The sequence below is a fragment of the Rhipicephalus microplus genome, chromosome 5 (assembly GCF_043290135.1).
Source record: "Rhipicephalus microplus isolate Deutch F79 chromosome 5, USDA_Rmic, whole genome shotgun sequence".
Lineage (NCBI taxonomy): Eukaryota > Metazoa > Arthropoda > Arachnida > Ixodida > Ixodidae > Rhipicephalus > Rhipicephalus microplus.
Genome location: NC_134704.1, coordinates 17,426,880 through 17,452,985, shown reverse-complemented (window position 1 = coordinate 17,452,985; position 26,106 = coordinate 17,426,880). Strand labels below are relative to the sequence as shown.

General features: G+C 41.6%; 1 protein-coding gene across 4 annotated transcripts; it reads right to left on the bottom strand.

Annotated features, from left to right (window-relative positions):
• Window positions 1-577: 577 nt before the first annotated feature.
• LOC119174937 (protein O-linked-mannose beta-1,2-N-acetylglucosaminyltransferase 1) lies at window positions 578-25,765 on the bottom strand. 4 transcript variants are annotated; one of them, XM_037426072.2, is made up of 19 exons: window positions 25,616-25,765; window positions 25,474-25,551; window positions 25,364-25,411; window positions 24,578-24,662; window positions 21,653-21,802; window positions 19,263-19,372; window positions 17,254-17,338; window positions 14,369-14,495; window positions 12,221-12,287; window positions 12,020-12,118; window positions 10,754-10,843; window positions 10,574-10,650; window positions 7,774-7,873; window positions 4,596-4,645; window positions 4,316-4,442; window positions 3,669-3,930; window positions 1,833-2,006; window positions 843-974; window positions 578-747 (listed from the first exon to the last, which is right to left on the bottom strand). In XM_037426072.2, the coding sequence occupies exons 1-19, from the start codon at window positions 25,665-25,667 to the stop codon at window positions 636-638; spliced, it is 2,025 nt and encodes a 674-aa protein (XP_037281969.2). In that variant the 5' UTR covers window positions 25,668-25,765; the 3' UTR covers window positions 578-635. The 4 variants fall into 4 exon arrangements, with proteins under 4 accessions (XP_037281969.2, XP_037281970.2, XP_075751042.1 ...); XM_037426073.2 differs by having other exon boundaries at window positions 24,578-24,659; XM_075894927.1 differs by having other exon boundaries at window positions 25,474-25,493; window positions 25,616-25,754.
• Window positions 25,766-26,106: the final 341 nt, after the last annotated feature.

Below are 26,106 nucleotides of genomic sequence, written 5' to 3'. Positions count from 1 at the left end.
TCATGAGAGCGCAACTAAACACTACACACCAGAAGAAACAGACGAGAACAGACGCACACTATTGTGTGTCATGTTGAGTTGTACAAGACACTGTTGCAGATGCACAGGACACTGGGGAACAATCTCATGCTTACTGCATCATGATATGTAGCCAGAAAAAAATTGTGCTTCTGTTATATGCTGGGCGACAGTCATGCCACTGATGCACACATTAACACTGATATAATTCACCTCCAAAGTTTATGCACCACAGTATTCTTGCTTCTTCCAAGTATTCTAAGTAGTTAAATACCCCTCCACCCCATAAAAAATGTCGTTATGTGTATGATTCAGAAGCCTGCCAAGGCAGTCAGACATAATCGTATGTGTTTCAAGGACAGCGGCAGGCTCATTCTTAAATGCACACTCTAAGAGGATTAAACAACAGTGAAGGCCCTGTATCTATACTTTAAAAGTTGGACCAATGAAGCCATGAGAAATAGTGTACCACATAAAGAGCTGGTATTTAGATAAAGAACTTGCCATGACTCAAAGAGATTGCCAAAGCCAGAGCTGTTTAATAATCAAATCTACTTCGTTTGCTGTAGAACATACTTTATTTCATGTATTATCCTTCGTGCTTCATAGAGAGTGACTTATCCCGAGGTAGCAATGCGCAGTGACACAGGGCTCGTATTTTTTGGCTTGTACTTGTAGTATGGTGAGTAACGTCCAATTAGGAACATGTCCTGCCCCTTCCAAGTGAACCTGGAAAGAGCATGCATACTGCTTAGAAGAGCGATGAGAGAAGACAAAGGAGTTTTATTACCTATGCTATTCAAAAATAAACATTCTGTTTCTACCTTAGCATTCCACGATACAGGCCTCTTGGTGAAAACTTTGGGTGATGATACAAGCCGAAACAAGAGCAAAGGGCACGCAATGTTTCGAAGTCATCCTTTGAGGCTTGGTGAAAGAAGATGCTGATTGGAGGCCTGAAAAAGGATACATCTGGCAATAAATTACAGGTATCCAAGACCAAGTTAGCAGCAAACTTCTGAAAACTTATGACTTAACTACATACTATGTGTTTTTCAAAACAGTCAGTGTTAAAATAAGTTCAGCAAGGAATGTGATTTTTTTTTTGTAGTACTAATGAAAAATTTGTGCTTTCTGAATGAATGCATCCCATCTGGCCCAAATTTATATTTATGCCACTGCAGTTATAAATGCAACAGACTATTTTTCTGCACCACACTTATGCTAATGATGGCCGATCTCAAGGTTTTAATAAAGGTAAAGCTAATTATAATGGCACATGCCATTGGTTGTCTTCTGTGCATGCTTATGTCAAGAGAGTTGAGTCTACCTTGTCAAATCCATAATGCGATTGGGTGGGCAAGCTGCATCCTGGGAAATCTAACCTCAGAATTATGAAAAGGGTCTAAGAACAACTCGTGGTCCAATGTTTTAAAGAAAAAATGCCTATTCGCATCCACATTACTGGTCAGATATTTTTAATAGTACAGCAACTTTTACATACATATTCGGCGAATTTGTAAACGCATAGCTTTCCCATAAAGGTGACATTCATAACAACTGCCCAGTGACTGCTTCTTCAATGCAAAATAAGCTGATATCCAAGGCTATGTTGTCATGTCCTGCAGGCACCAGAAGCACTCCCATGGCTATCCTGCATCAAACCCCATCCACTGTCTTGTGTAGTTGCTGTTTTAACAAAATGCCGATCCCATTACCTCCAAAAAGAGAAAAAGAAAAAAAGATTACAGCGCCATGATTTTTTTTTTTTTTTTGTCTCCTTTGCTAAACACACACGTTTTGGCAACTGGTACCTGTTCGATGCCCTCGAACTGGACAGGTGCGGAAGCCACGATCCAGTGCTGCACAGCGTGAGGTACTGCTGAATGAGCGCCCATGTCTCACAAGTGCTTAGCATTCCATGCAGCACCTTCTCATAGTGTGAACGTTCAAGAGTTTCCACACCTCCAATAGTAACTCCCAGTTCCCTAGACATCAAGGGGACATTAGAAAAAAATGACATGCTCATTTGAGACTGCTGTACTGTCAAAACAAACACAAGGTTTGTGGCCGAATAACATAAGTAATCACTGATGTTGCTGCTTATCACTTAGAGAAATGTTCTGAGAAAAAGGAAAATGTTTTGTGTTGTCTGCAGAACAGACACTCTGATGTTGGTAAGACTGCATGGCTTGGGATGTTACAGAATCTCACAGTAACACGACTGCAGAAAGTTCCAGAAAAACCATCAGACCCTGGCAATTATTCCAGCTTTCAGCTCACCCACTGCAACAGTAGGGACAGTAATCAGAAGATGGTGAACACTATCACCTTCTCACAGACTAAAAAGAATAATTTTTCTTTTAATGCACGAGGTGTCATTTTTGTTTGCTACAGGAGTATTTCCTGCACTGACTTTCAAAATACATGTGCAGACATTGTAGTCAGTCTGTCCATAATATGCAAAACCCAGCAGGAAACTACAACTGACGGCAAGTATGACTGCCGTACAACAGCTCAATCTAACTCTGAAGATGGCTGCAAGGGCACATGTTCAGAATCCAGCTGCAACTGTAAGTTAAGTCTAGTTTCTGTTTGCGATTAGATGAGGATAAACTCGGCAATAAGTATGTGGTCTTACAACAATAGCATAATGACAGACAGATGAGAACAGCATAATAGAAAGTACAGATGGATGGACATAGAAAACATGGTTCCCAGCTTTTGACGTCTCTCATAGCAATAGCACTTATGACAAGTCATGGCTCTCATAAACAAAGTAACATCAGCAACATTGTCAGAATCATCAAGACACAGATATCACAGTAAATGGCTGAACTCATAACCTACCACGCCAATCTGGGAATAGCTGGGATGCACAGCCAACATGACATGTCAACACTTAAGGGGCACAAAGAGGAGTATGTGTATTAGTATTAAGTTAAGGCGTGTGTCAGTAAGTTATGCTAATGCAAAAGCGAAAATTTGCTCTTCCTTGCTGAGCAACAGAACATGTAGTACAAAGAAAAGACAGGCAGTAATGCCAACTTGGAGCTCTCACGACATCCCTTTAAAACGTGGCCTTTGAAAGTATTCATTCAAGTCCACTTTTTGCCAAGAATGCATTGAATCACATTCTGAACTAGGCTGCCATAAAAGCCAACATAATTGCACATACTTTTATTGTCTTGAATTTTATAATAAAGCGAAATATTACAAGTTCATACAATGCATATGTAAGTAAAAAACAACTCGCCTACTGTTTCTGACAAATCATTCAGAGAAGCCGCAGGGCAAAGGTCTAAAGAGATACAATTAAACAGGTTTAACCTCTTATTACCAGCTTTTACAGACAGTTCAAACTGTAATTAACTAGTTTTTACTGGTTACAAATGGGAGTCTGATGATTTTTCAGCAAGATGAGATAAATGTGAAATGTTAAATGGTTTGTTAGCAAAAAGTATCTTTAAGCACAACATACGATTAGGCATCCTTTAATATTTACCAGTAATAAAGCACTGCAAGTGCGGTTTGTGTCATCATTGCAAGCTTGTTTGGATGTGTTGGGATAGGAAGCATAACTATCACATATGCATCAGTGTGTGCACCACCACAAAAGAAAAGGTAGCAGAGAATGAAACGTCTCTCACATGTCTGTGACTCTCTCCTGTGACAGCAGTGCTCCAATGGCCTCCGAGAATGGGGTCTCGTCGTCGTAAACGAGATCCGAGATTCGCATCACTCGGGAGACATCTGGTGATATTGTATCACCACCGCTGGGTGAGCCTTCAAGAACAAAGCGACGCTCACACCAGGTCGCAGCGGGAAAGCCTCTTCGCACCAGAAAGCCCATGCCAGTCAGGCTCTCAACACGAAACAATCTTTTGTTATTTCCCGAGACGCCCTGAAATCCTGAAAGCAATGTAGAATGTATTAATCGAGGTTTTTCCGCAGGGAACTGGTGACAACCGACGAATAATAAAATGTTTTTCTAACTTAATCTTGTCATTTTCAGTCATCATTATTTACCATGTTTCTTCCCTTCGTTATGCTAAGCAGAGCAGCATCATATTTCCAGAGTCACCAGGTTGGACAATTTGTCTCGTCCATTCTAAATGCGTACAGATGCATTGAACAGATTGATCATCATGATTTACTGGAGCAAACAAACTTTTACAAAACTTAAGCACCATGGCACGTGTAATAAGTGTCCAGACATGTCATTAACACTTCTCTTGAATGAAATTAACACATAATTAGATCTTGTGTAGTGTGTACCACAACTAAAGTGTCTTACCATTGTCATTCCATGCTGAAATGCTGCTTATGGTTGAATCCATTTCCAGCAGTGGAAGGAGCTGACCGATGTAAGCCAGGAAGTCTGGTCCGAGCAAAACACCTTCTTCAATCACCACAAAATGCGCCTGAAAAAAAAAAAATAAACAGACATTGCTACTATTGTGCTGCACTGCAAACATACAAACATACAATAAAGAGTCAATAACAGTAGTTCATTGGCATTTGAACAAAAGTATGAATGCCTTAAATGTAACAGCACATGAGAGGGATTCACTTACTGCATCTGGAAACAGCCGTTTTGCAAGTTCAAATGCTTCAGTGAATTGATCTATAGGAGATGCAAAAATAAAGAAGTGATTGTTATAGCATGGCTGATGCGCTTTCCCAAACAAAGCAAGTAAAAGCCAGTCAATTATTTAGATCAAGACATTGCAACACCTATTATTTTTTTCTGTTCAATTCCAGAGCTATCTCAGGACACAGTGCATTGGCACCTTTTGAATGCAACTAGCCATTTTCAAGCTAGTGAGATGAGTTTCAGATAAATGATGTGTCTGGCAGGTGACATCATCCATGCACATAAAGACAAAGGGGGCATTATAACAGTGCATATGTATACTGTATCAACACAAATACCTAGTTATCCCTATTAAAAATATTTGTATGCATTCCAATATATCTATATAGTGTCCATAATAGTGTCACAGACGTTGAGTAGAATATATGTGGAATCTACATATAATCCATACAAATATATAGTAATCACATGGATTTATTGAGGAATATGTTCAAGCAAGTGGTTCTCAGTTACGAATGATTCAAGAACCCTTTGTGAACTCTTAGGAGTGATGAGGAACCCCTTGGAGTGAGAGAAAATGGAATGGTCATAACACAACATGAAGCACTAAATAGGTATATTCTATTTCTCCCTGGCAAAGAATGGTCGAACTAAAATGCCAAGACAATATCTCAACATTTTTTTATGTGAATCATTTCTTCGCGTACCGAGGGCACTTCAAGCATTCATATCTATGTATCCATCTACCTATCTATCAAGCCGACTATGTCTGAGAGTCCTCGTGATTGCCTCCTTAAAGGGGCCTTGCGATAAAAATTAAGCGTCTAGTTTTTATAACTACTACAACTGTGTAATAGACCAATATCATTGCACGAGTGGCAATTCCAAAAGCAAAGCTGCTATAATTTTATTTCGATAGAGAAACAACATTGGCTTTGGACTAGAGCACAACACAATGGCTGTTTCTGTGATTAGAATAGCCACTCCATCACGTGGAATTCACAACACTGACCGGTCGTTTTGACTGGTTTGATGAGACAAGTCGCATGTAATAGTCATATGGTCCCAAATAGGTGGCGTTATTGTGCACTAAAAACTATAAAAGAACTATTTATTTTTCCTCAGACACAAAAAAGACTTCTGCTTTTAAATATGAAGTTCTGAAGACAATGGCTAAGTGACGCTAGGAATGCTGCAAAATGGCCACCACGAAGTGAGTTGTCCGGTATGTCTCTTTAAAAGGCGTGTGGTAGTTTTAACCAGTCTTTGATGTCAGTGGGAAAGTGAAATCCAAAAGGGAAAGTGTTTTTCTCCTCATCAACTATAGTTTTGAAGATGAAAGGCTAATAACTTCTGTTACCTTGCACCGATTTTGATAATTCTCAATATTCATCTCAATATTTAGCACAATATTCAGCACTACATGGATTCCAGCGCTGCAGAATAAACATGAAAAAGCTTTTTCAACATAATGTACACCGACATCTGCACAGGTAGGTAAGAGGGTTTGATGAATATGACTGTTTCGTCATGACATAAAAAACATTGGAATTCAGTCTTCTCAGTCGATCAACACTTTAATGCAGACGTGTGACACATACCTTTATGCCTTGGGCGACGGTATGCAGCTATGCATCACCGGTGATTGCTAGTTTATGTTTACTCAAGAGTAGACATTGGCAAGTTAAATACAAAAGCGTTCAGAAAATTGACATTGGGCAGCATCGACCAAACAAATGCAAAGAATAAAAACAGGATCCCAGCAGGATTCAAATCCAAGCATTCTGCGAGGCACTCAAGTGCTCTACCAAAAATCCAAGCCAGATATTGAGGCTGCTTTGGAAACAGACCCCATGCAGGGGTAATGTCAGCACAAAATCAATTATAGTTGCAGTGCTGGCTATGTAATATTAAATAAAAAACCAATAAACATGAAATATTTATTCATAAGGTGCAGTTACGGCGTCAGGTTAATGTCAATTGTGGTTCCAGAGTTGTCTCTGCTTTCACAGCAATCTAGCAAACATTATATCGTAAGGTTGAGTAGCGCAGTTTTTAACAAGGACAAGAGGGATAAGAAGGACACGACACATACTACGACACTCGCAGCAAATGTCGTGTCTTTCTTATCTCTCTTGTCCTTGTTAAAAACTGCGCTACTCAACCTTACGGTAAAATTACTTATCATACTTATCACTAACAAGCCCAGTTATCAATTTTATTAGCAAACATTACATTTGTATCACTTGACTCAGCAAGCTATATTAATATAGTATAATATATTGTATCCCGGAGGAGTACGATATTTACCCCTGGTGAATCCACAATGTGCACACAACTACTACACTAAAAAAAAAAAAACAGGTCAGCTTACCTTGCTACACCTGACTCAAAGCCAAAAAAAATGTAGCATAGACATTTATTCGCCAACTGCTTCAAATGAAGCCGATTCCTGCAAGGCGTTTGATCTGCCTACTTTTTTCAAGGATGACTTTTTCAGACCGCTAAAAATGGCTTCATGAATGCTATGGGATCCCTGGACCCCTATTTGAGAACCACTGCTTTAAAGCATTCCATGAGTGCAATTCGAGCTCAGGGCTTCTAGTACTGACACCTGATGCTCTAACCACTATGCCACGGGTACACACCTTCTCACGCACCTCATCAAGCCAAACAGAGTATATTTAAGAATGTCTTGCATGCAAAGAAGTACATTCAGACACTTGGCATGTCTTCCACACTGAAAATTATTTCTTCATCCTGGAAAGCCAGCATGCTTTCGGTATGTTTTTGCAACATTGACATAGTGTCGTCATATCACCATCATGCTATATAAACAATTATACCCAATGCCATACAATTGCTCCTGCGATTTCTTTTTGTTGTGAAGAAATAAATGACAGTTCATGCATCAGTTAATGTTTAAAGTGAAAGGAAATGCCCATAACTAAGGTTAAATTAAGCTGCGGCACTTAAATTTGGTAAACTTCAGTCTCATTATCCCCTTCAGACCATTGCCAAGGTGATTTTTAATTGACTGTTTGTAAGCTTTGCAATCGTAGCAGCTGCAGAGTTCGCTGTATCCTGAGACCATCACAAAGCTGAAAAGACTGTGCATGTACTAAATGAACAGAAGAGCAAATACAAAAGCCACTAACCACATGGTTTGCCGATTTTAGCAGTGTCTATCTGCTCCGCCGCAAACTCAAAAAGGTCGCAGAGTTCTTTTACCTCTGGGTTCTCGGGCAGGTAAAACACCTGTAAGTCACAAAACAAAGCATATTACTTCTATACAAGTTTCAGACTCTTTATTGTTTAGTTTTCACAAAAATAAGCAAAGCATAAGAAGAAAACGGCATAATTAATCTTGTGCTTTGCACATAACAATATGTTTGCATTTACAGGCCTTTTAGGATTATGTATAAGCACTCATGCTCTGTAAGACACCCAACACAGAATTGTAAGCTTTGTCTAAGGTGTCAGGAACATCAGCTATTACCTGCTTTTCAACTTAACCCACTTGCAACTTCTGCAAGCATTTGGGATGGTGTGATAAATGAACCCTGATAGAAAAATATTCATTAGTGACTTTTTTTAAATTTGTGGCCTTGTGTCTAGTAATGCCAAAGTTGAATCATAAATTTTCTAATATTATCATAAAATTTATGCGAGCATTGCTAACTGTAAGCAATTACGGCATGCCTTCGAAACACCCACCCAAATTGTAAGAAACTAGAGCCCCAGAGAAAAACACCTAAAACCGTGTGCCCGTGACATTGACTGTGCAGTTTTCAAATCAAAGCCCCATACCTAGTAAAGGATGAAATGATGTGTGTGCTTTGGTACGAGCTAAGCCTGTTAAAAGCATGTCCCCTCAGCAAAAAAAAAGGAATTTCTGGTGTAAGCAGCCAAAACTACCTTGAGAACAGGACAACAAAGCAAGAAGGGGCGAGGAGCAATAGCGCTTGTTGGGTACCAGTTGTGGTATTGTGTGCGCCCTGCAAATCTACTGCAACGACAAAACTCGCCTTTCTTGTGGGACCGGTTACACGATCACTTCATCTAATAGACTACTAATATCAATGCTGCAAAGTGCTGCCAAATCAGATGAACCCTCATACTCACTTTAAAACTAAATTAAATTCTCTTCAAGGCAACATTCTTCACTAATAATCGGCCGGAAGGGCCCACGGTGTGGGGAGCACGCGTGCCCAGCTTCCCTTTTCCTTTTCACGGCAGCGCGAAAGCGTAATTGCGGGAATACCCCCACAGTTAGCCAAAGGATCGCTACTCTGCGACGCGATATATCAGACAAATCTTGGAATTCTGAAATACGTGTGGGGGGAGCGTCGGTAGTTGTTCGTGTCCACAAACTAGCTGCGTTGCCAAATTCGTTTCGTTGGGTGCAAGATGTAGGGGGGTCCGTCCTATGTACAGCTCATGCAGAAGCCTAACTAATGTTTCAGCCGCACACAGTCATACTGTGCATGATTAACGTCCCCTATCCGTAGCTCGTGCCATTGCAGCTACACGGGTTCGAGCAAATAAGGCAACAAGCTAGGTCAACAAAACGACACTTAATTGCTAGGCATTAGCAATAGCGCGCAGATGTCGTGAGGAGATAGTACAGAAAACAAGGGTCGATGCATGCTCCTTGGACGCTGTCGTCCTCGGCTCGCAGGGGGGGGGGGTTGCGGGTTCGGCCTCTTTTTTTCAAGGCCGGTGTCAGAAAGACCGTGCGGCCGTCCACACGCTATTTTTGTCCACTGATGTGGTTTCCATCTACCTGATAAGAAGAATCTCTTTTCTCGCTGAGGGAGGGGAAACCCATTCAGGGGCGCGCCGGGAAAGGGGGAATCACGAGCGCCGGCTGTGGGGGTATTCACGCAATTAGGCTTTCACGCTGCCATAAAAAGGTGAAAGGGAGGCTGGGTGCGCATGCTCCCCCACAACGGATACAGGACAATTATACCAAGACAAACATCTCGCGATTTCGATTTTGGTGTCAGGGGCCCTTTAAAGAAAGTAAATTTTGGGGATTTTACACACTAAAACAACATGTCAATTATGACTGCTAGAAAACATCTACATGTGAGTACAAAGTGCATCTAAATGTAGTTATACAGGAGTGCTTGCATTTTACATTTGTCCAAATGTGGTAGCAGTGCCCTCAAGTTTAAGCTGCATCTTCAAACATAGAGGCGCGCAACGCGTTAGCTGCCGATCCATCGCAAACGCCAGGTGTGGAATAGTGTGTTACAGTGACTTGAAAGAGGTGTTCAGCACAACATGCTTGTGGTTAGGGCTTGAAAATAAGAACACATGCATTATCATTTAAGTATCTATATATATGTTTGTAAGCGTTCATCTCAGTGCCCTTGCAGTAAACACCAGTTATGTCACACCAACAACTGTATCAGAATAGTTTCTCGTGAAATTATCCTACTGCATGGAGCCAAGTTTTTGCCTACAAAGAGTTCCTAAAAACTACTTATGTATAACCATTTTAATCAGAAGAGAAATACTAGATAGAAGATTTGCCTTCTAACTTAAGAATGTTCTTGCATGGCAGTGACATGCCATGAAAGAGCGCCTCCGCTTGAGCACAGGCAGCTGCTTGCAAACTAACCATAAACTAACCAGTCATAGGTTATTATTCGATCAATGGCAGCATCAACTGTCAGTAACATCACTGGCGCAGCATGCTGATACCACACACACCATCGGGGAAGCTAAGAAGGCCCGGAAGGGTGAAGGGAGCATTGCTCTGAATCGTAGAATATCCGTGATTTTTATGGCCATGCGAGGCATCGTTGATGGCAATAGCATTCCTGAACACAATGCACGTGTTTACTTGAGATCTTTGAAAAAATATCAGAGCTGGTTTAGGGTTTTTTTAATCAAGATGCAATAGGTCACACTATCCTTAATTAAGAAAAAACTTTTGATTGGACTTACAACAACACGATGTGGTTTTATCCCAGGCTGCATCACGAGAGTCTCCAGTGTCAAAGGCAAATGACGTATGTCTTCCCCTGGAAAAATAGATGTAAGACACGTACAGAGCGAAGCACAGGAGAATAGCCAAAAGAGGAGAAAGAAGGCCTCCTTAGAAGACTGCATATGCAAGCAACGCACCGCTCATTACAATAACAGGTGTTGAAAAGATCTTGCTGCTTGGATACCTCACGCTAGGGTTAGGTGAAAGTGAGTTGTCCACCACATCTCCTGAATAGGATTGAGAAAAAGAGAAAAAAAAAAAGGATGTTTGCAAGTACAGTAGGTGAGCAGTATTCTTCGGTGCAGCATAAATATAGATTTAAAGTGACACAGTAATGAAACCTCTTTATGGCACATTAATGCCTCCCATGGGCATGAACAATCTTTTAGAAGCGGTAATACCTTATGTATTTTCTATGTATTCTATTATGTCAAACCATGTTGCTGTTTTTTCTGACAAGATTCTGCTGCGACATGCCATTTTTAAGTTTATCACAGGAAGTTTTTGTTCAATATAACATACCACCTGCATTTTGTGTGTGCCCAGTGCACTCAGCTTCAATATCAGCTGTACCGGGGTCTTGAGTTTCATTCATTCACTTTCAACAAATCGCAGTGTTCTGCAACATTTCAATATAAAGAACTGCTCTCAATTTAATAATATAAGCATTAATTATTTGGTTTTATAATTGATGATCTCAATGTCGCTTTAGCTGTGGCATAACATTTCCACCGAACGTAGAGTTTGTGTGTGAAGACACCAGGTGCATGATTGTCATAGCATTTTTAGGAAAAATCTGTACTTTCTCAAAAAAAAAAAAACATCCTAAATGATTCTTAAATTGCTAGATTTGAATAGATTGCCCGATCAATCATTGTGAATCAAACATGCCAGATGCATAAAGTAAGAAGTATGAGCAAATTTTGTCTTTCGATGAGACTCAAAACAAGAAGCTGGCTCTATGCCCAAACAAATAAAGTTAGATCTATGTACACTGAGAAGATAACTGTTTAACATGAAGTAAAGGAGATTCATTAGAACCTCGCTTTATTTTACCTCGATATCAATGGTGAAGGCTAAGAATAATCTGACAATGCACTGGTTATATCTTCTGTCACTCCTCCCTGGTGTGGCGATTGATACATGACAGCATGACATTGTACAAGTGTCAAAAGTTTTTTTTACACTCTGATGACATTTGTTACCAGCGATGCGAATGCTACAAAACTAGCTTCGAGCTCAATGACCCTTTTCTGACATTATCAGGAAGGGTGTCCCGTGAAAGCTATCACAATTATGCCTCTTCGTGACAACATAGCCACTTAAAATTACGGCTACTGTGGTATCATAAACAACTCGACAACAGTTTTTGCAGAAAACACCAGTGGTCCAGAATTACGTACCTGAACAGAATGAAGAAAAGTGCTGGTATTTTTTGCAGAAATGTCTTCTTGCCAGGTTCTCCTGAGGCCTAGGGTCTGGGTGAATACTCCTTCCGGACACTTGAGGGGAGGTGAACAGAGCACATTACTGTTCAAGCAACATATCTGCATTTCCACGCACAATCAATTAAATCTCAAGCAATGGCTTTATACTATACTCACTCTGAAACGGTATGCAGAATCGAGTGTCGTGGGGGATAGCCCAGCCTTTCGCTTCTACGAAGTGCAGCTATTGGCAGAGATCACATGACATGTGCTGTTACTATGAGTTCTGCTCATCTGAACATGAAACAAACTTAATTCGCTAGCACTTTTATGATTCATTGCTGTAATAACAAAAATATATACATTAATTAGTCATCTATCTATTAAAACCCCCAAGACCAAAGGCATTGAAGTGGGGAATGGTTATAGTAAATGACAGAAAAACATAAAAACAGATAGAATATTCCAGAACAAAGTAGGAGCGGGTGAATACTGAATTCGAGATTCAAAGCGAATAGCGATATGGTCTGATAATTTCTAATAGAATAGTTCGAACAGCATGCATCTCAGATTATTGAGAAAATTTAGCATTTTAGTCATGACCCAACTAACTTGCACAATATTTTTAAGAATTAAAACTAGGCATGTGTGAATGTCAGTTTCTTGATTCTAAGTGAAGTGAAAGCAACCTTGAATAGAAGCAAGATTTGCATAGCGATAGAGGACAAGTTATAATTGATACAATACCTAAATCTCTAAAAATTACTATTTTCAGCATGTAGAAGCCTGTACAAAACACTTTTAACTTTAAACTGAGGTGAACGAAATGTGTACAATTAGCCTTTAAGTGTGGCTTCACGGCACTGCAGATATCGCCCTGAATAGGTTGTTTCACGGCACATCAACCCTAAACTGCAGCGAAGCCACCTTTATAAGGGAATTATATGCACTTAGTAAATACACAATTGTCAGCAACGTTAACACTCCACAGTGCGTCCTGGAATGGTTTGATGAAGTTAAAACATGGCGTGAAATGCATTACTATCTTAAGGTCCCAGCCAAAAGACTCATTTTCCCAAAACTTCGCGCAATGACCATTATGCTATATTATGCATGCAAATGGCTACATACATGAACACTATATCATAGATTTTGGTTCATGTTTCTTGACCCAAATGATGCTGAATTAAATAAATTTTGTAACATAGACAATAATGTGAAAAAAAGAGGAATACTTGTGACAGGGCAAATCAAAGCAGTGTCATAAAAGCAATGAACAAAACATATTTTCAGTATCTAATGTAATTGCATACAACTAGAAAAAAAAAAACAAATATATTCACATGTTTCACGCAAGGGCAAAATAACATACTAACCTAGTGATGAATATTACACACAAAGCAAGCAGGTCTGAAATGAAAACCAAACAAGAAATTTATAAATGAGGCTTCTGCAAACAAGAGAGAAAACTGAAACATTCCAGTTACTTGACACTTCATCTCATTTGCTGGATTTCTTAATGAACTGAAAACAAAGCAGTCGATTGGTAAATGAAGAAGCACGCAAAGAAAGCATATATAATCTCACGATTGTAGCCTAAAGAAACTTGCCATTACTTGAAAAGGCGCTGCAATGTTTTTTTAGTATGATCAAAAGGCGTGGTTCAAATCGGTGGTACAAAAGAAGACAAAGTGCTTGAAGTGGTCGACAAATTCCTGTAAGTCTGCTTGTATTTCATGAATCCTAAAAATCTTTTGTGACATACGATTCGTTTGGCAATAAATTCCCATGCTGAAATCGTTCTATGATTACTTGAAAAAATGTTGCAGGACCCGGAGCACACCTGGACATCTGGTTACACATAATGTTAGTTTAACCATTAGTACTGCACAAATTTGCTCTGGCTTTTACTAAAGAAGCTGATTGATTGATTGATATGTGGGGTTTAACGTCCCAAAACCACCATTTGATTATGAGAGACGCCGTAGTGGAGGGCTCCGGAAATTTTGACCACCTGGGGTTCTTTAACGTGCACCCAAATCTGTACTAAAGAAGCTGTGCAGCCTGTATAAAGGCAGTTTCGTTGTGTGATTTGCTGAAAAAAGCTTCAAGTGCAAGCTAGCCTGCACCTTTTTTTCAAGCGCGGCTGTAATGTCTGCAAAATATTTTGTGTCGAGTCAATGCTCATAGGTAGTCTGAAACTCGCCAATTTTGTACGATTAGGTCAAGTTAGCCTCACAAGACTTAGGAACGATGGTAGTCCTCAGTGACGTAGACCAGTATGAATTGCTTTTGGGGGCATAAATAATATATAGCCACACGTACATCTTCGTAAGGTGAGAACCCAGATATGCCTTTCTGAGTGATGAAGTACCACGAGGAGCGGTAATGCAGGTTCTGTGCCATCGCGCTGCCAAGTTCATGGAGAAGAAGCCGGGCGATCTGCGAAAGCCTGTAATTCAATGAAGATGAGTACCGTATATACTCGTGTAAGGGCCGCACTTTTTTTTCGAAAATTTTGCTAGGTGCGGCCCTTACACGAATCAGGCCGATTTAGTACAGGCAGTACAGGCCAAAGGTCTGTACTGTTTATGCAACAGTAGCAGAGTGCAAGAGTCACAAATGACATGCCAGAAATGTTTTTATTCGGATTCCATTTCGCTGTCCTCGTTCTCGGAGGAGCTCGCCTCGGCGTCCGCGTCTTCCCAGAGACGGTCATCTTCGGTGCCGTTCATGGAGTTCGAAATTCCCGTTACCTTGAAGCTTTTAGCAACTACTTCTACTGACATGGCACGCCACGCATTCAAAATCCATTCACACACCTGTTGGAGCGACGCCCGCTTCAGCCGTCCTGTAGGGGTCTTCTCGTGGACGCCTCCAGCCATCCATTCAGAGTAACATCGGCGAAATTCCACTTTGAATGGTCTGTTGACGCATACGTCGAGCGGCTGCAGCACACTCGTCAGGCCACCGGGAATGACGGCCAAGTCCGTACGAGTTGCGGCAACTCGGTTCTTGACGCGGTCGGTCAAGTGGCCCCTAAAGCTGTCCAAAACAAGGAGGGCTTTCCGTTGTAACAGCCCTCCAGGTCTGTTTGCCCAGACGGTCTTAATCCAGTCAACGACCAGTTCCTCGGACATCCAGCCCTTCTCTTGCGCACGTACGACGATTCCCTGAGGGAACTTCTCTTTTGGGAGAGTCTTCCTTTTAAATACGACGTACGGCGGAAGCCTCCTGCCGTCTGCCGTGATGCACAACATCACAGTGCACCTTTGGCGTTCTGCACCAGTCGTGCGCACAGACACACTTTTCGCACCTTTTAAATCGACTGTGGTGCTTTCCGGTGCATCGAACCACACAGGTGTCTGGTCCGCATTCCCAATTTGGGACAGGTCGTATTCATGCTCCCTCCTGAGAGCATTCACGAAGCGATGAAACTTAATGACGTGGTCTTCGTACTCGCGCGGCAGTTTTTGGCAAATCGTCGTTCGGCGCCGAATAGAAAGCTGGTTACGGTTCATAAACCGCGTAGCCCAGCCCCGACTTGCCTTGAATTGTGCCGGGGGTATTTCCATGTGGCGAGCGATGCTGAGGGCTTTGACGCGTATCATGTCAGTCGATACGGCGTAGCCGTCCCTTCGTGTGTCGACGACGTAGTTGACGAGCTCGCTTTCGAGTTGCGGGTACTTGCACTTTTTCCCGCGAAACGCCTTTCGGCTCCTGTTAGTAGCGGCGAGGGCATCTTTCTGATTCATCCAGTAACGCACGCGCTTCTCATCGACGTCGTACTTTCGTCCAGCTTCCCGCTTCCCGTGCTCCTCGGCATAGTCAATCACTTGCAGCTTAAATGCTGCAGTGAATGATCTCAGATGCCGGCCCATCGTCCGTCACGTGCGCTGGCTTCTGCAGGGTTCACTACAACCAACAAAGTGACACCGACGACACCGATCTGAAGTCGCGCTGCCAACGTATCGACACGATGCTAGGAACGATGCCAACAAAGAGGCCGCACAAGGCAAATATGGCGGCGCGCTGTCAACAGCGTGGTCGGCGCGTCGGCGGAAGTAGAATAAAAGCGGAAAAGCGTGCAGCGCCATCTGGCTGTAAATGAACTAACTACACTTTTCTGGCGGGACATTTTGAACTTTTGTTTTTTTTTTTTTTCGAAATATCCGCTTTCAAAGTTGGGGTGCGGCCCTTACACGAGGGCGGCCCTTACACGAGTATATACGGTATTGGGCACTGAGTACATTTGCGCAAATGACGACACAACAAATACAATCACCACAATATGTTGCAAATTGCTGTACACGTTTTCACTACATTGCTCTTAAGTGAGACAATGGCATCACTAATTAGCAGAGCGATGAGTGAAAGTTTTCCAGGTTGGAAAAAGGGGGATCTTTTTTGGATCGAGTTGACTATGCATAAAATACTTTTAGATGTGCAGGTGTTCATAAGTCTACCAAGCTGGTTCTTCCCTGAATGTTGCAGGCACGAAATAACAAAGACAGGAGGGCATCTATCATAAGTTCAGTGGTCACAAAATGAGAGACACCATACAGAGAGTGGCAAAGCACTCATTTTGTACATTCCTACGCCCCTCTCCCTTTGTTTTGTAGGCTGGAAACAACAGTTGATTCTGACATCCATGCCAGCTTTCCTTATAGCAAGTGTCTTTAAAATCATTAAACATTTTTGTTCCTCTAGAGCAAGAGAACAAAGACAATTAAGAAGAATGTTCCGAGTTTGTCTCAAGCCATTGACATGGCTTGACAAGAGTTTTATTGAATAGACCTAAGGAGAATGACAGTAGCCCAAGGGTGCCCCCATCAAGTCAATGGCTCCAATACATAAATTTTACAAATCTTAAGGGGTGGAGTAATGACGTCTACAAATTTCCCCCTTAATGACTAGCACAACTTCCAGTGTCAAGTTAACACAGATATGAAGGGGTAGCTTCAGTGCATTTTCTATTTATGCAAAGCTAGCATTATTTGTAAATTTTTCTGGCAACCTCTGTTTACCTTCGATTGTGTTGAGAACAAGTGGTATTTCCTGATTTATATCAATTAATCTAAGGGCACCTCGATGTATCTATCTTAGAATTTGTCAATAATGAAGGCAAATAATGCAACAGCCTGGCTGTCACATCCTTTTAGCGTGTCAAAATGTGGGAGTAAGTAACACTACTGGGAGATTCAACTCACTTGCGTGTAGGTTCATCAAATGTAAGCAGAATCAAGATGTCTCCTTGCCTCAGGTTTAAAAGTAGAGTTTCAAGCTGAGACGAGTCTGAAATAATAAAGTATGACCAAGAACAATCAATCGCGCACAATAGAGTCGAAGCAAAAAGTGCACGGAAAGTAATATGACATGATGCGATTGGCTTGTTTCAATGAGATTAAAGTGCAACTAGAATTACTTTTTCCATAAGAAAAGAACAAGCTACAGTCAAACTACACAATTTAATGCATGGGGGAACGTTACCTTAGAAGTTATTTTTACTAATATTGGTGGGATAGAGTAAAACCTTATCAGTACATTTCTGCTCGTTACATTTGCCTAACTGTTACCCCCACTCAACTTTCACACGATCACATGTAATTATTAACTTCATGTTTCCTACGTTTCTTTACCCAGCTACTAATCAAGAAATGTGTCGTCAACTGCACTCACAGCGACTTCGAGTCACAGGCGGCTTGCAGCCCCATTTTTACAAATAACACCACAAGTGACTGTTGTGATGATATCATGCTCATCAGAAATCAAGTTTTGCTGGTTCTTGTTGTCTCTTTCAGGAGTTCCCTAAAGGAACACAACGATCAAATTCCATGGTAAGTACCAAGAATTACTAAAACGGCAAGTACAGCACTACCATCATTACTAAAAGGTTGGAGTGACAGTAAAGAACATTGCTAGGGGCACTGCTGTAATAATCAGTTTATCAACATAATTTCCCTTTGCAGCCATGAAGCACGACCTGTGCATAATTTTTATGTCCCAGGCGGCATGTAATTAAGTGACACTACAGTGGTACAAAATCTTGAATAGTACCAGCAAATTGCTCTTCAACTATTGTAAGGGCAATAAAAGCTTTTTGCCACCAAATGAGTGTAAGAGGAGAGCTCGTGTGTTACCTGACTAAATGACTCAACAATGGCTCTTTACTAATTAACTTGTTTTCACCATTATCTGAAAAATTATGGTAGAAAGTAGGGGTGTGCGAATATTCAAAAGTATTGATTATTCGTCGAATATTGCATTTGTGATAGTTGCATTATTTTCGATAATGAAATATTTGAAAATTTCGAATAGTATTCGAACTCGAATATTCTATGTTCATGAATATTCGTTCGCATATGTCACTGTGAAGAACTTACGATTTCGCGCATTTGTGATAACAGCGTCAATAGATTATGCAGTCATTACTACGGCTTCAGCAAGAGTGCGGTGATGCTCGCATGAAAATCCACATGAGCGATGACGGCTACTGACGAATGCGGCAGCACATCGTCGCGACAAACCTGCCAACGATAAACACCTCAATCAATCTAAATCATATACTGCTAACACAACAATACGTGTGGCTTAGCGGTCTAGCGCTGTTAACAATTCATCTAAGCGTACCGATCCTGCCATTCGCTGCTGCGCCCATGTGCGCGAGACCGCAAATGCGTATCGCTCGTGGAAACGAAGGCATCTCACCGCCGCCACATAGGCTCGACCAAATAGACTTAACACTTTTGCTCAATCCAGTGCTGAGCGAGCATGAAGAAAAAATACCGCTATGCAAGGGCAAATGCACGCGTATACATTACAGGACGCGGCACTGATGGAGTGAGCTTAGTACAATTTGTCTAACTGTTACCCCATTCCCACTGCTGCACATTGGGCTGCACATTGAGAATAGTACACCTTATTCTCGAACTTACGTGGCCACCAGCTATAACACTCAAATCTTCGATGCCCCATGTATAAATGCCAACAAAATTTACCGCTTGGTAGATCACTCAATGGCCAACATTGTCCTTGCTGCTATCAGCGTACGGCTTGAATTACTTGTACTTTGATTTTCTGAGCACAACTTCATCTAAACAAAGAGTTTCATCTCGATCGCACCAACTGCTGCCTTTGTCAATGTCACGACCACGTGACGATATGAACCCCAAGAAAATAAGTAAATGCAAATGTGGTAACTTCTTTTCAAGTGTCATACCTTCTTCATACGTGTCAAAGTGGCTGACATGCTGCACGAAACGTGTGACACTGTCGATGACTGCCACGTTCATGCCACGTCCACCACTGTTCAAGTTGGCTCCAAGGATACTGACATGCAGAAATAAGCTTCGTCAGTACTACAGTACTAAAAAAAAATCACAGCGAGAGATTAAGAATGCAACTTTGCCCTTACTTGTATTGAAAGACTTGTAGACATTTGCGATAGATACTACTAGAAGTTTGAAACGAAGACAATGTGAGAAAGCTGGTGCTTTAAAGGAACATATCATACTGGTGAGTTGCAAATAACATGGTGAACACTACAGGCACATCGCAATCCACTATACACTAGCATTAAAGGGACCGATAGCTGCGCATAACTTGAGTTCAGATGGCCCCATTAATGAAAAGATGGTATATTGTATTCGCTAAAACAAGCCTTCTTTTTCTTATTAGAGACTGATTTATTTAATTTTTCAATGAAGTCGCATTTGGTGCCTCACGGCAAAAAAGAGAAGAAGCATATGACAATCATCACAAGACATTTACTGGAGCACACAGATCTCTATTTCAGTGTTTAAATACAGTGCACTTTCTTTCAACAATCTTTTCTAACCTAAAATGCACGGATACAACTTTACTTGTAGGGAGCGGAATAGTGGCACCTTCTTCAATTCACGAATGATTGACGCTCATTAACGGCAGCACCTGGCCTCTGCAATTGGCTGCGGCAACAAGCTAATCATAGACGCCACAGGCAGTACGAAAATTGGAAAACTCTTATGCTTTGCTTTTAGGAGGTTGACGCGATAACGATATTCTGTTCCTAGTACGCACTTCAAACACTTAGTGTATGAAATCTTTTCAAACTTGCTATGCACCCACTACGTGATCTTAAGGGTGCAGTAGCGCATGTGCTTTTGCAGTGGGTGACTGGCTTTAAACAATGAAGTCATTATGATAATCCTGTGTTCTGACACCCAATGACAATGTTCACTTGTACCACACTTTATTATGGCAGTATTTCATGTTGTATTGCGAGGCATGTACTTAGATGCATGTGTGTGTAAAGCATGAAAGTTACTTTCAGAGCATCTCCAAGAAGAGGAAGTTGTTTTCACTGTATTTACAAGCAGAAACGTGGCTGTCTCATAGAATGCCCGCTTTCCACGCAAACGACCCTGTTTAGACTCCCACCAAAACCCAAAATTCTTTTATTATTTATATATTTTCATAGTTCTTGATTTTCCGATCACACAAAGATGGTCGATTTTTCAGCAATGCAAAAAATTATGATTTCTCGCTCACAACCAACGACACCAACACCAAGGCTAACGCCGAAATTTCTGCAAAATGCGCTCTTTTAACGCTATCACGTTAAAAGTTAGTTGGGCACCAGGGGCACATGCAGACAAGTTGGAGAAGTACATCAAGCACCTGGTCTGCGAGGCAGTACAGGAACTTCACATGACGAGTGTTCGAAATACTACTTATTCTACCGGCTTTCTATGCTTAACAATAGATTGAAAATAAGCATATGAAACTGGTTAACCATGGTTGAACTCACTTGTGTGAAAGTAGAATGTTGAGCGTAACGAACAATTTGCAAAGAGGGCTATCAAAATTGCTATCAATACTATACATAGTTGGAGGAAGCAGTCACATTTTTTTTTTTGTCACTTCTCAGGTAGAAAACTTCTTTTTACAAAATATCCACACGCTTTTGTAACAAGTCACTGCAAGTTTAACTACTCCGCGGGAGCTTTTGTAGCACCATAAAAAACTGGGTAGAGAAAAGTCGGTTGTCAGTTCCTTTAAAGCTAGTGTAGTGCATAGTTAGAGACAAAATACAGGCAATTGTGTCAATAAATAAGCCCAGTCGATGATAACAATGCAACTCATAAGATATATTTAAATAAGAGATGAATTGAAATAAGAGATGAGACAACTAATCAGAAACAATGAAAAACCTATTAATATTCAGTACTTATTCTGCTTATAAATACAAAAGAACCACCATTTGCTATTGTGAACAACTTGAGCAGTAGATACTTATTAGGTCTAGCTTATGCTGTAACAACTGTGAGCAAAGTCACCGTCACATGTAATATGCAGCGTCCAGCATGTAGGAAAACCTGCGTTCACGACCATACATGATATCATTGTTTTTAAATTTAAGCAACGCCAACTTTATTGACAAGATATTTTCTTTATTCCTAGTGTCACTAGGCACTCAGTGGCTTATTTTACGGCTTTCATTTCTGCTCTTATATAGCTGTCGGATGTCTTCCACGACCAAAAGATTTCAGTTCTCGCTCACTTCTTTGTAGTCAGTCAATGCACAGCAACGTTTTCGGCATGCATAAGTAAAGCTTCAGGCATACGCACTACTTTCCATCGATGCACAGCCTTGGCTGGTCATGGTGATCTTTCCCAGTAAAGATGTGGACAGCAAAGGAATCATTGGCACATGGCTCGGGCAAACCGCAGTTAGGAACACGCTCACCAATAAGTACAGCCGGAACGACATGTATGATCCTGGAAAAAAATAATATAATTCATAATCCATTGTACTCTGTGAAGCTGAATGACCAGCGTATCTGCAAAGCATACAACACAGAGGTGACACAGAATTCTGATGAAAGCTACAGACATATCCTATTGCCTTGAGTGGCGGCGGCAGTCATCGCAATGAAAAGCAAATGCACACATGCTCATCACTATAAAGTCTCTACCAAGCAGTGATATATTCACCTGCCAATGGAAGCACCTTCAGCTCAAGAGTCAAGACTAAAAAGAGCAGAGAAAACAAGGATAATATTTGACGGCAAAATGAATATTAATAATTATAAGAACCAGCTATGAAAAAGCAGCAATAAAACAAGAATACCCAATTTGCTAATGTGCAAATAAAGAGATTTAAGATGAACTCTGACTGGTAGGCTGTAATTTAAAAACCCACATTGATGCCACAAAAGTCCTCAAGGGCAAAACAATGGCTCAGCAACTAAACACAGGGCTGTAAAAGAATAAAAATAAAAGCTATATTGCCGATCTCAACAAGCCATCAACTGCTGATGGGGCAATATTAAAGGGCCACTCACCAGGCCCCATAGCCAATTTTAGTTAAACAGTGAAAGTTGTTGGGTGTCCGATGAGAACATTTTGCCACAAAAATTTTTCGAATCCGTTCATCACGAGCGGAGAAAACAGGTTTTTTGAAGCGGCGCGAAACGAGAACGAGAGGAGGCAAGCTCGAAACCCTTGCCACTCCTCCGCATAGCCTTTGCAAGCCAAATCTCTTCCCCATACTCTCCAGCATCTGACCATGAGGTGACGTGCGCATGATGTGCCCAAACAAGTTTAACCCCCGAGCACGCGAGCAGCGTTGCTTTGTTGACCAGCGTTATTTTGCGGTCTTCTGCCTGTTTCTGTGGGATGGTTTGGAAACGCTGGCTTAGACGCGGTAGAGTAGATGAGCACAATGAGTGCACGAACGTGTAGGAGCGTTCCACGGCGGTCGTCTGCTCAATGCGCTGACCGCAGGGACACGAACGCATGCGAAACGCTGGCACATTAGCCCCGCATCTCGTAGCATTTCACGGGAAAAATGAAAGAAACACGCACAATTTTTATTGCATCTCATTATTTATTTCGAGTTTTATTAATTTTTTAAAGCAACGAATACATAAACTATGCATGTTGTGTTAAATAATTTTTGCCATGTCGCATGGTATACTGTTGACAACGTCAGACCAGAGTCGTCTACGTAGAGGACCAACGTCAATGCATTGCCGTATATGCAGGGCCATTCATACGCCCATGTCATGTCCTCCTTCTCTAGGCGTGCGCCGGCAGAGGAAAGGGGGAGCAGCGTTCATCTTGAAATTTGACCCATTTCCGCGGTGCGTAGCGTTGCAAATTTTGGCAGACATGATCATGAACGCCTCATCTACGCATTGCGCTTGTCAGCTCAAAGTTGTCAAACCTGGTGAGTGGTCCTTTAAGTTGAAGAAACATGTACAGCCACAGCCACGTCTGTGTAGAGCGCATGAGTACCCAGTTTTTGCTCAGCGGGGCAACACCTTGAGGCAGTTTCGGGCTCTAATGTGGTCTGTTAGGAGCAGCCCCGCCGCAGTAGTCAGGCTGAATATGCTCACAACCGGAAAATGCCTCAAGGTGTCACAACGCTGAGCAAGAAGTGGCTACTCATGCGCTCCACGCAGGTGTGGCCACGGCTGTACAAAGTGCTACACTGACTGACTTTTGAGAAGGCTGAAAGGAAGATTAATATGGCCTACAAATGCAGCTCCATTTCTTTAATATATCCTATATACCTCAACTTGAAAATCCCTCGAAACACACATTCTCATATGCTTATGTTTCTTGAGTGGAAGCGTGTGTCAGAGTGTGAGTATTTCACGGGATTTCCAAGTTGCACAAAATTACCGACAATATGACAACCTAGCAACCAGGCAAACAACAACACTTAAAGGGACACTAAATTCAAATAACAATTTATGTCAGAGCGAAGCTCAATGTACGACAATGTTTAAAACAACAAAATTATCAACAGCAGTGTCCTACTTACCGACAAACGAAGGTGAATGCACGAGAACATATGCACCTCAATTCAGACATTCGAGACAGGATCCCGATGATGCTAGACTTACTGCCTACAGTTAATCACTAGTAACTGAACTAGCTGGACTAAATAAAGAACCTTCCGTGCATCAGGAAACGTAGTAAAATGCTGCTTATTCGTTTTTTTTCATTCATGGAAATATAAACCACCAGACGTTACTATGGAGAATGGCAGGAGTGGTTCAAAAGTTTAATTTTCACCTAGTTAAACTGGACAGGCCGGGCCATCTAGCGGGACGCAGTTGAACCAAGCACGCCAGCCATCTTGGAGGCCATGACAGGAAATCGTTCAATGACCGTCGTAGCTTCTGTGGCTCCCGCTACTTTCGCTCTGCTGCTACTAGTGTCAGCGGCCTCGCAGTAAAGCCAACATTTTGTACGGCAACAGTGGCATGAGTGTTTCCGCATGGGGCGGGTAATTTGAAGTGTGTTAACGCGATTCGGACCACTAGAACATGATTTTGTTTCAAGATAAGGTCTTCCTTGGCACAAAAGTAGCACTATGAGGTTTCTGGACCGCTAATTCAGCAATTAACATCGACTTAATATTTGCCTTTAGTGTTCCTTTAATAAGAAATGTTTCTGATAATTGTGACATATCTCACAAACGTTGCCACTAGGTGCCAAGAACACTCAAGAAAGTAGGCTCCTATTTAGGGAGCCACTTACTCTGATTCTGTATCCACCTTCAATCCATTCAAGAACCCCGTTAAGCTTGTCATGCTCATATGTATGTCCTCGTAGAGTGAACCTGCTGAAAGGCAGATGTGAGTTACAAACCAAGTTCACTCAATTACATATCAACTTCATTACATACATTAGAAGTTCATGAGATACCAACGACTCATGAACTTCTAAATCCGTTCCACACACACATACACATTCTGTGAGTGTGCACGTGTGTGTAAAGAAAGACACTATGAGAAGCAATGGTGTCGACCAGGGAGGAAGTGTCTGTTTCAACCCGACCCCCATCTTTTACACGAATTTTCTCTAATTTCGCATATTAATATAAGCACGCATATATACAAGCACATGCCAAGGCATAAGTTATGGCATAAGTTATGACTGAACAACCCTGAAATTCCTAAATGTATCTGGCTACGCTACTGGTGACAAGCTTTTCAGTGGGCAACGTCCCTCGCTAACGCAAGAACTAGCTTAATAACATTCCCTATACACTCTCTAGCATCATTGTCGGTTGCTTCTCATCACTATTGTCCCTAACAAAAAGAGCGAGCCCTTAAGATTAGACTCCTTTCCTTCATAGCGGCCTGAAGGTGCAGGTAAGACGAATAAAGGTAGCAAACTCACGTGCGCTAAAAACGCGAGTCATGCAAAGCAAAACAACCAGAAACCTAAAGAAAGGAAGCAGTCATTCAAAGACACTCTGATGGTTCATTAGCGTCAGCATTCCACACAGTGTAAATAAAGCGGCGATAGTTGGTAACTCACCGGTCGAGTTCAGCCCCAGTGCATGATCGCCGCTGCTGGCGTAATAACCTGCGCACGAAAAGGGAGCGCTTGTATTTTACTACTATTCGACAACATCCGAGAAAGCCTACCTTTCCAGGATAACCAGGGTCTGAAAAGGAGGTACAGCACAGAAATGGCAAGAACGAGCTTCAGACGCAAGTGGGCAGCTGAAAGTGAAACCACAGGGACAATCGAGCAAGCGCCTACAAAGTGTCACGCGGCTCAGCTTACCGCTCCCACTTTTGAACAATTTGTAGCAAACCACTCTCGCTATTATCACCATGTCTTATATATGTTATATAAAATCGTTCTTATACAAATTACAACACGTTCCTTCATCTGCGCTAATCTACACCTATTTACAGAATTTTGTTTGCGCGAAAAAGCGCCATGTTGAATGTGGTTGCCAGCCTACAATCTTGTAAGCTCTTAATTTGCCGAAATTTAGTCATGCAGTCTTTATGAAGACAAGGGTAATGGACTCTTGAAATTTGCTTACGAGATTTCGTTGACATACCGTGCCTACGGATTGAAACACGATGTGAAAACGGTAAAAAGGCTGGTATGCGTAATGGTTTTAAATAAGTGCAAAAAAGTTGCGCGCGCGCGCGCGTGTGTGTGTGTGTGTGTGTGTGTGTGTGTGTGTGTGTGTGTGTGTGTGTGTGTGTGTGTGTGTGTGTGTGTGTGTGTGTGTGTGTCCAACTATCAGTACGACCCCATGT

Excerpts from the sequence above, each read along its gene's own strand:
- LOC119174937 (XM_037426072.2), bottom strand. The coding sequence starts at position 25,667 with ATGGTGATAATAGCGAGAGTGGTTTGCTACAAATTGTTCAAAAGTGGG. Across the intron at positions 4,646-7,773 it reads TAAAATCGGCAAACCATGTG|ATCAATTCACTGAAGCATTT; the intron begins GTTAGTGGCTTT and ends CATCTCCTATAG. Across the intron at positions 748-842 it reads CTGTATCGTGGAATGCTAAG|GTTCACTTGGAAGGGGCAGG; the intron begins GTAGAAACAGAA and ends TGCTCTTTCCAG.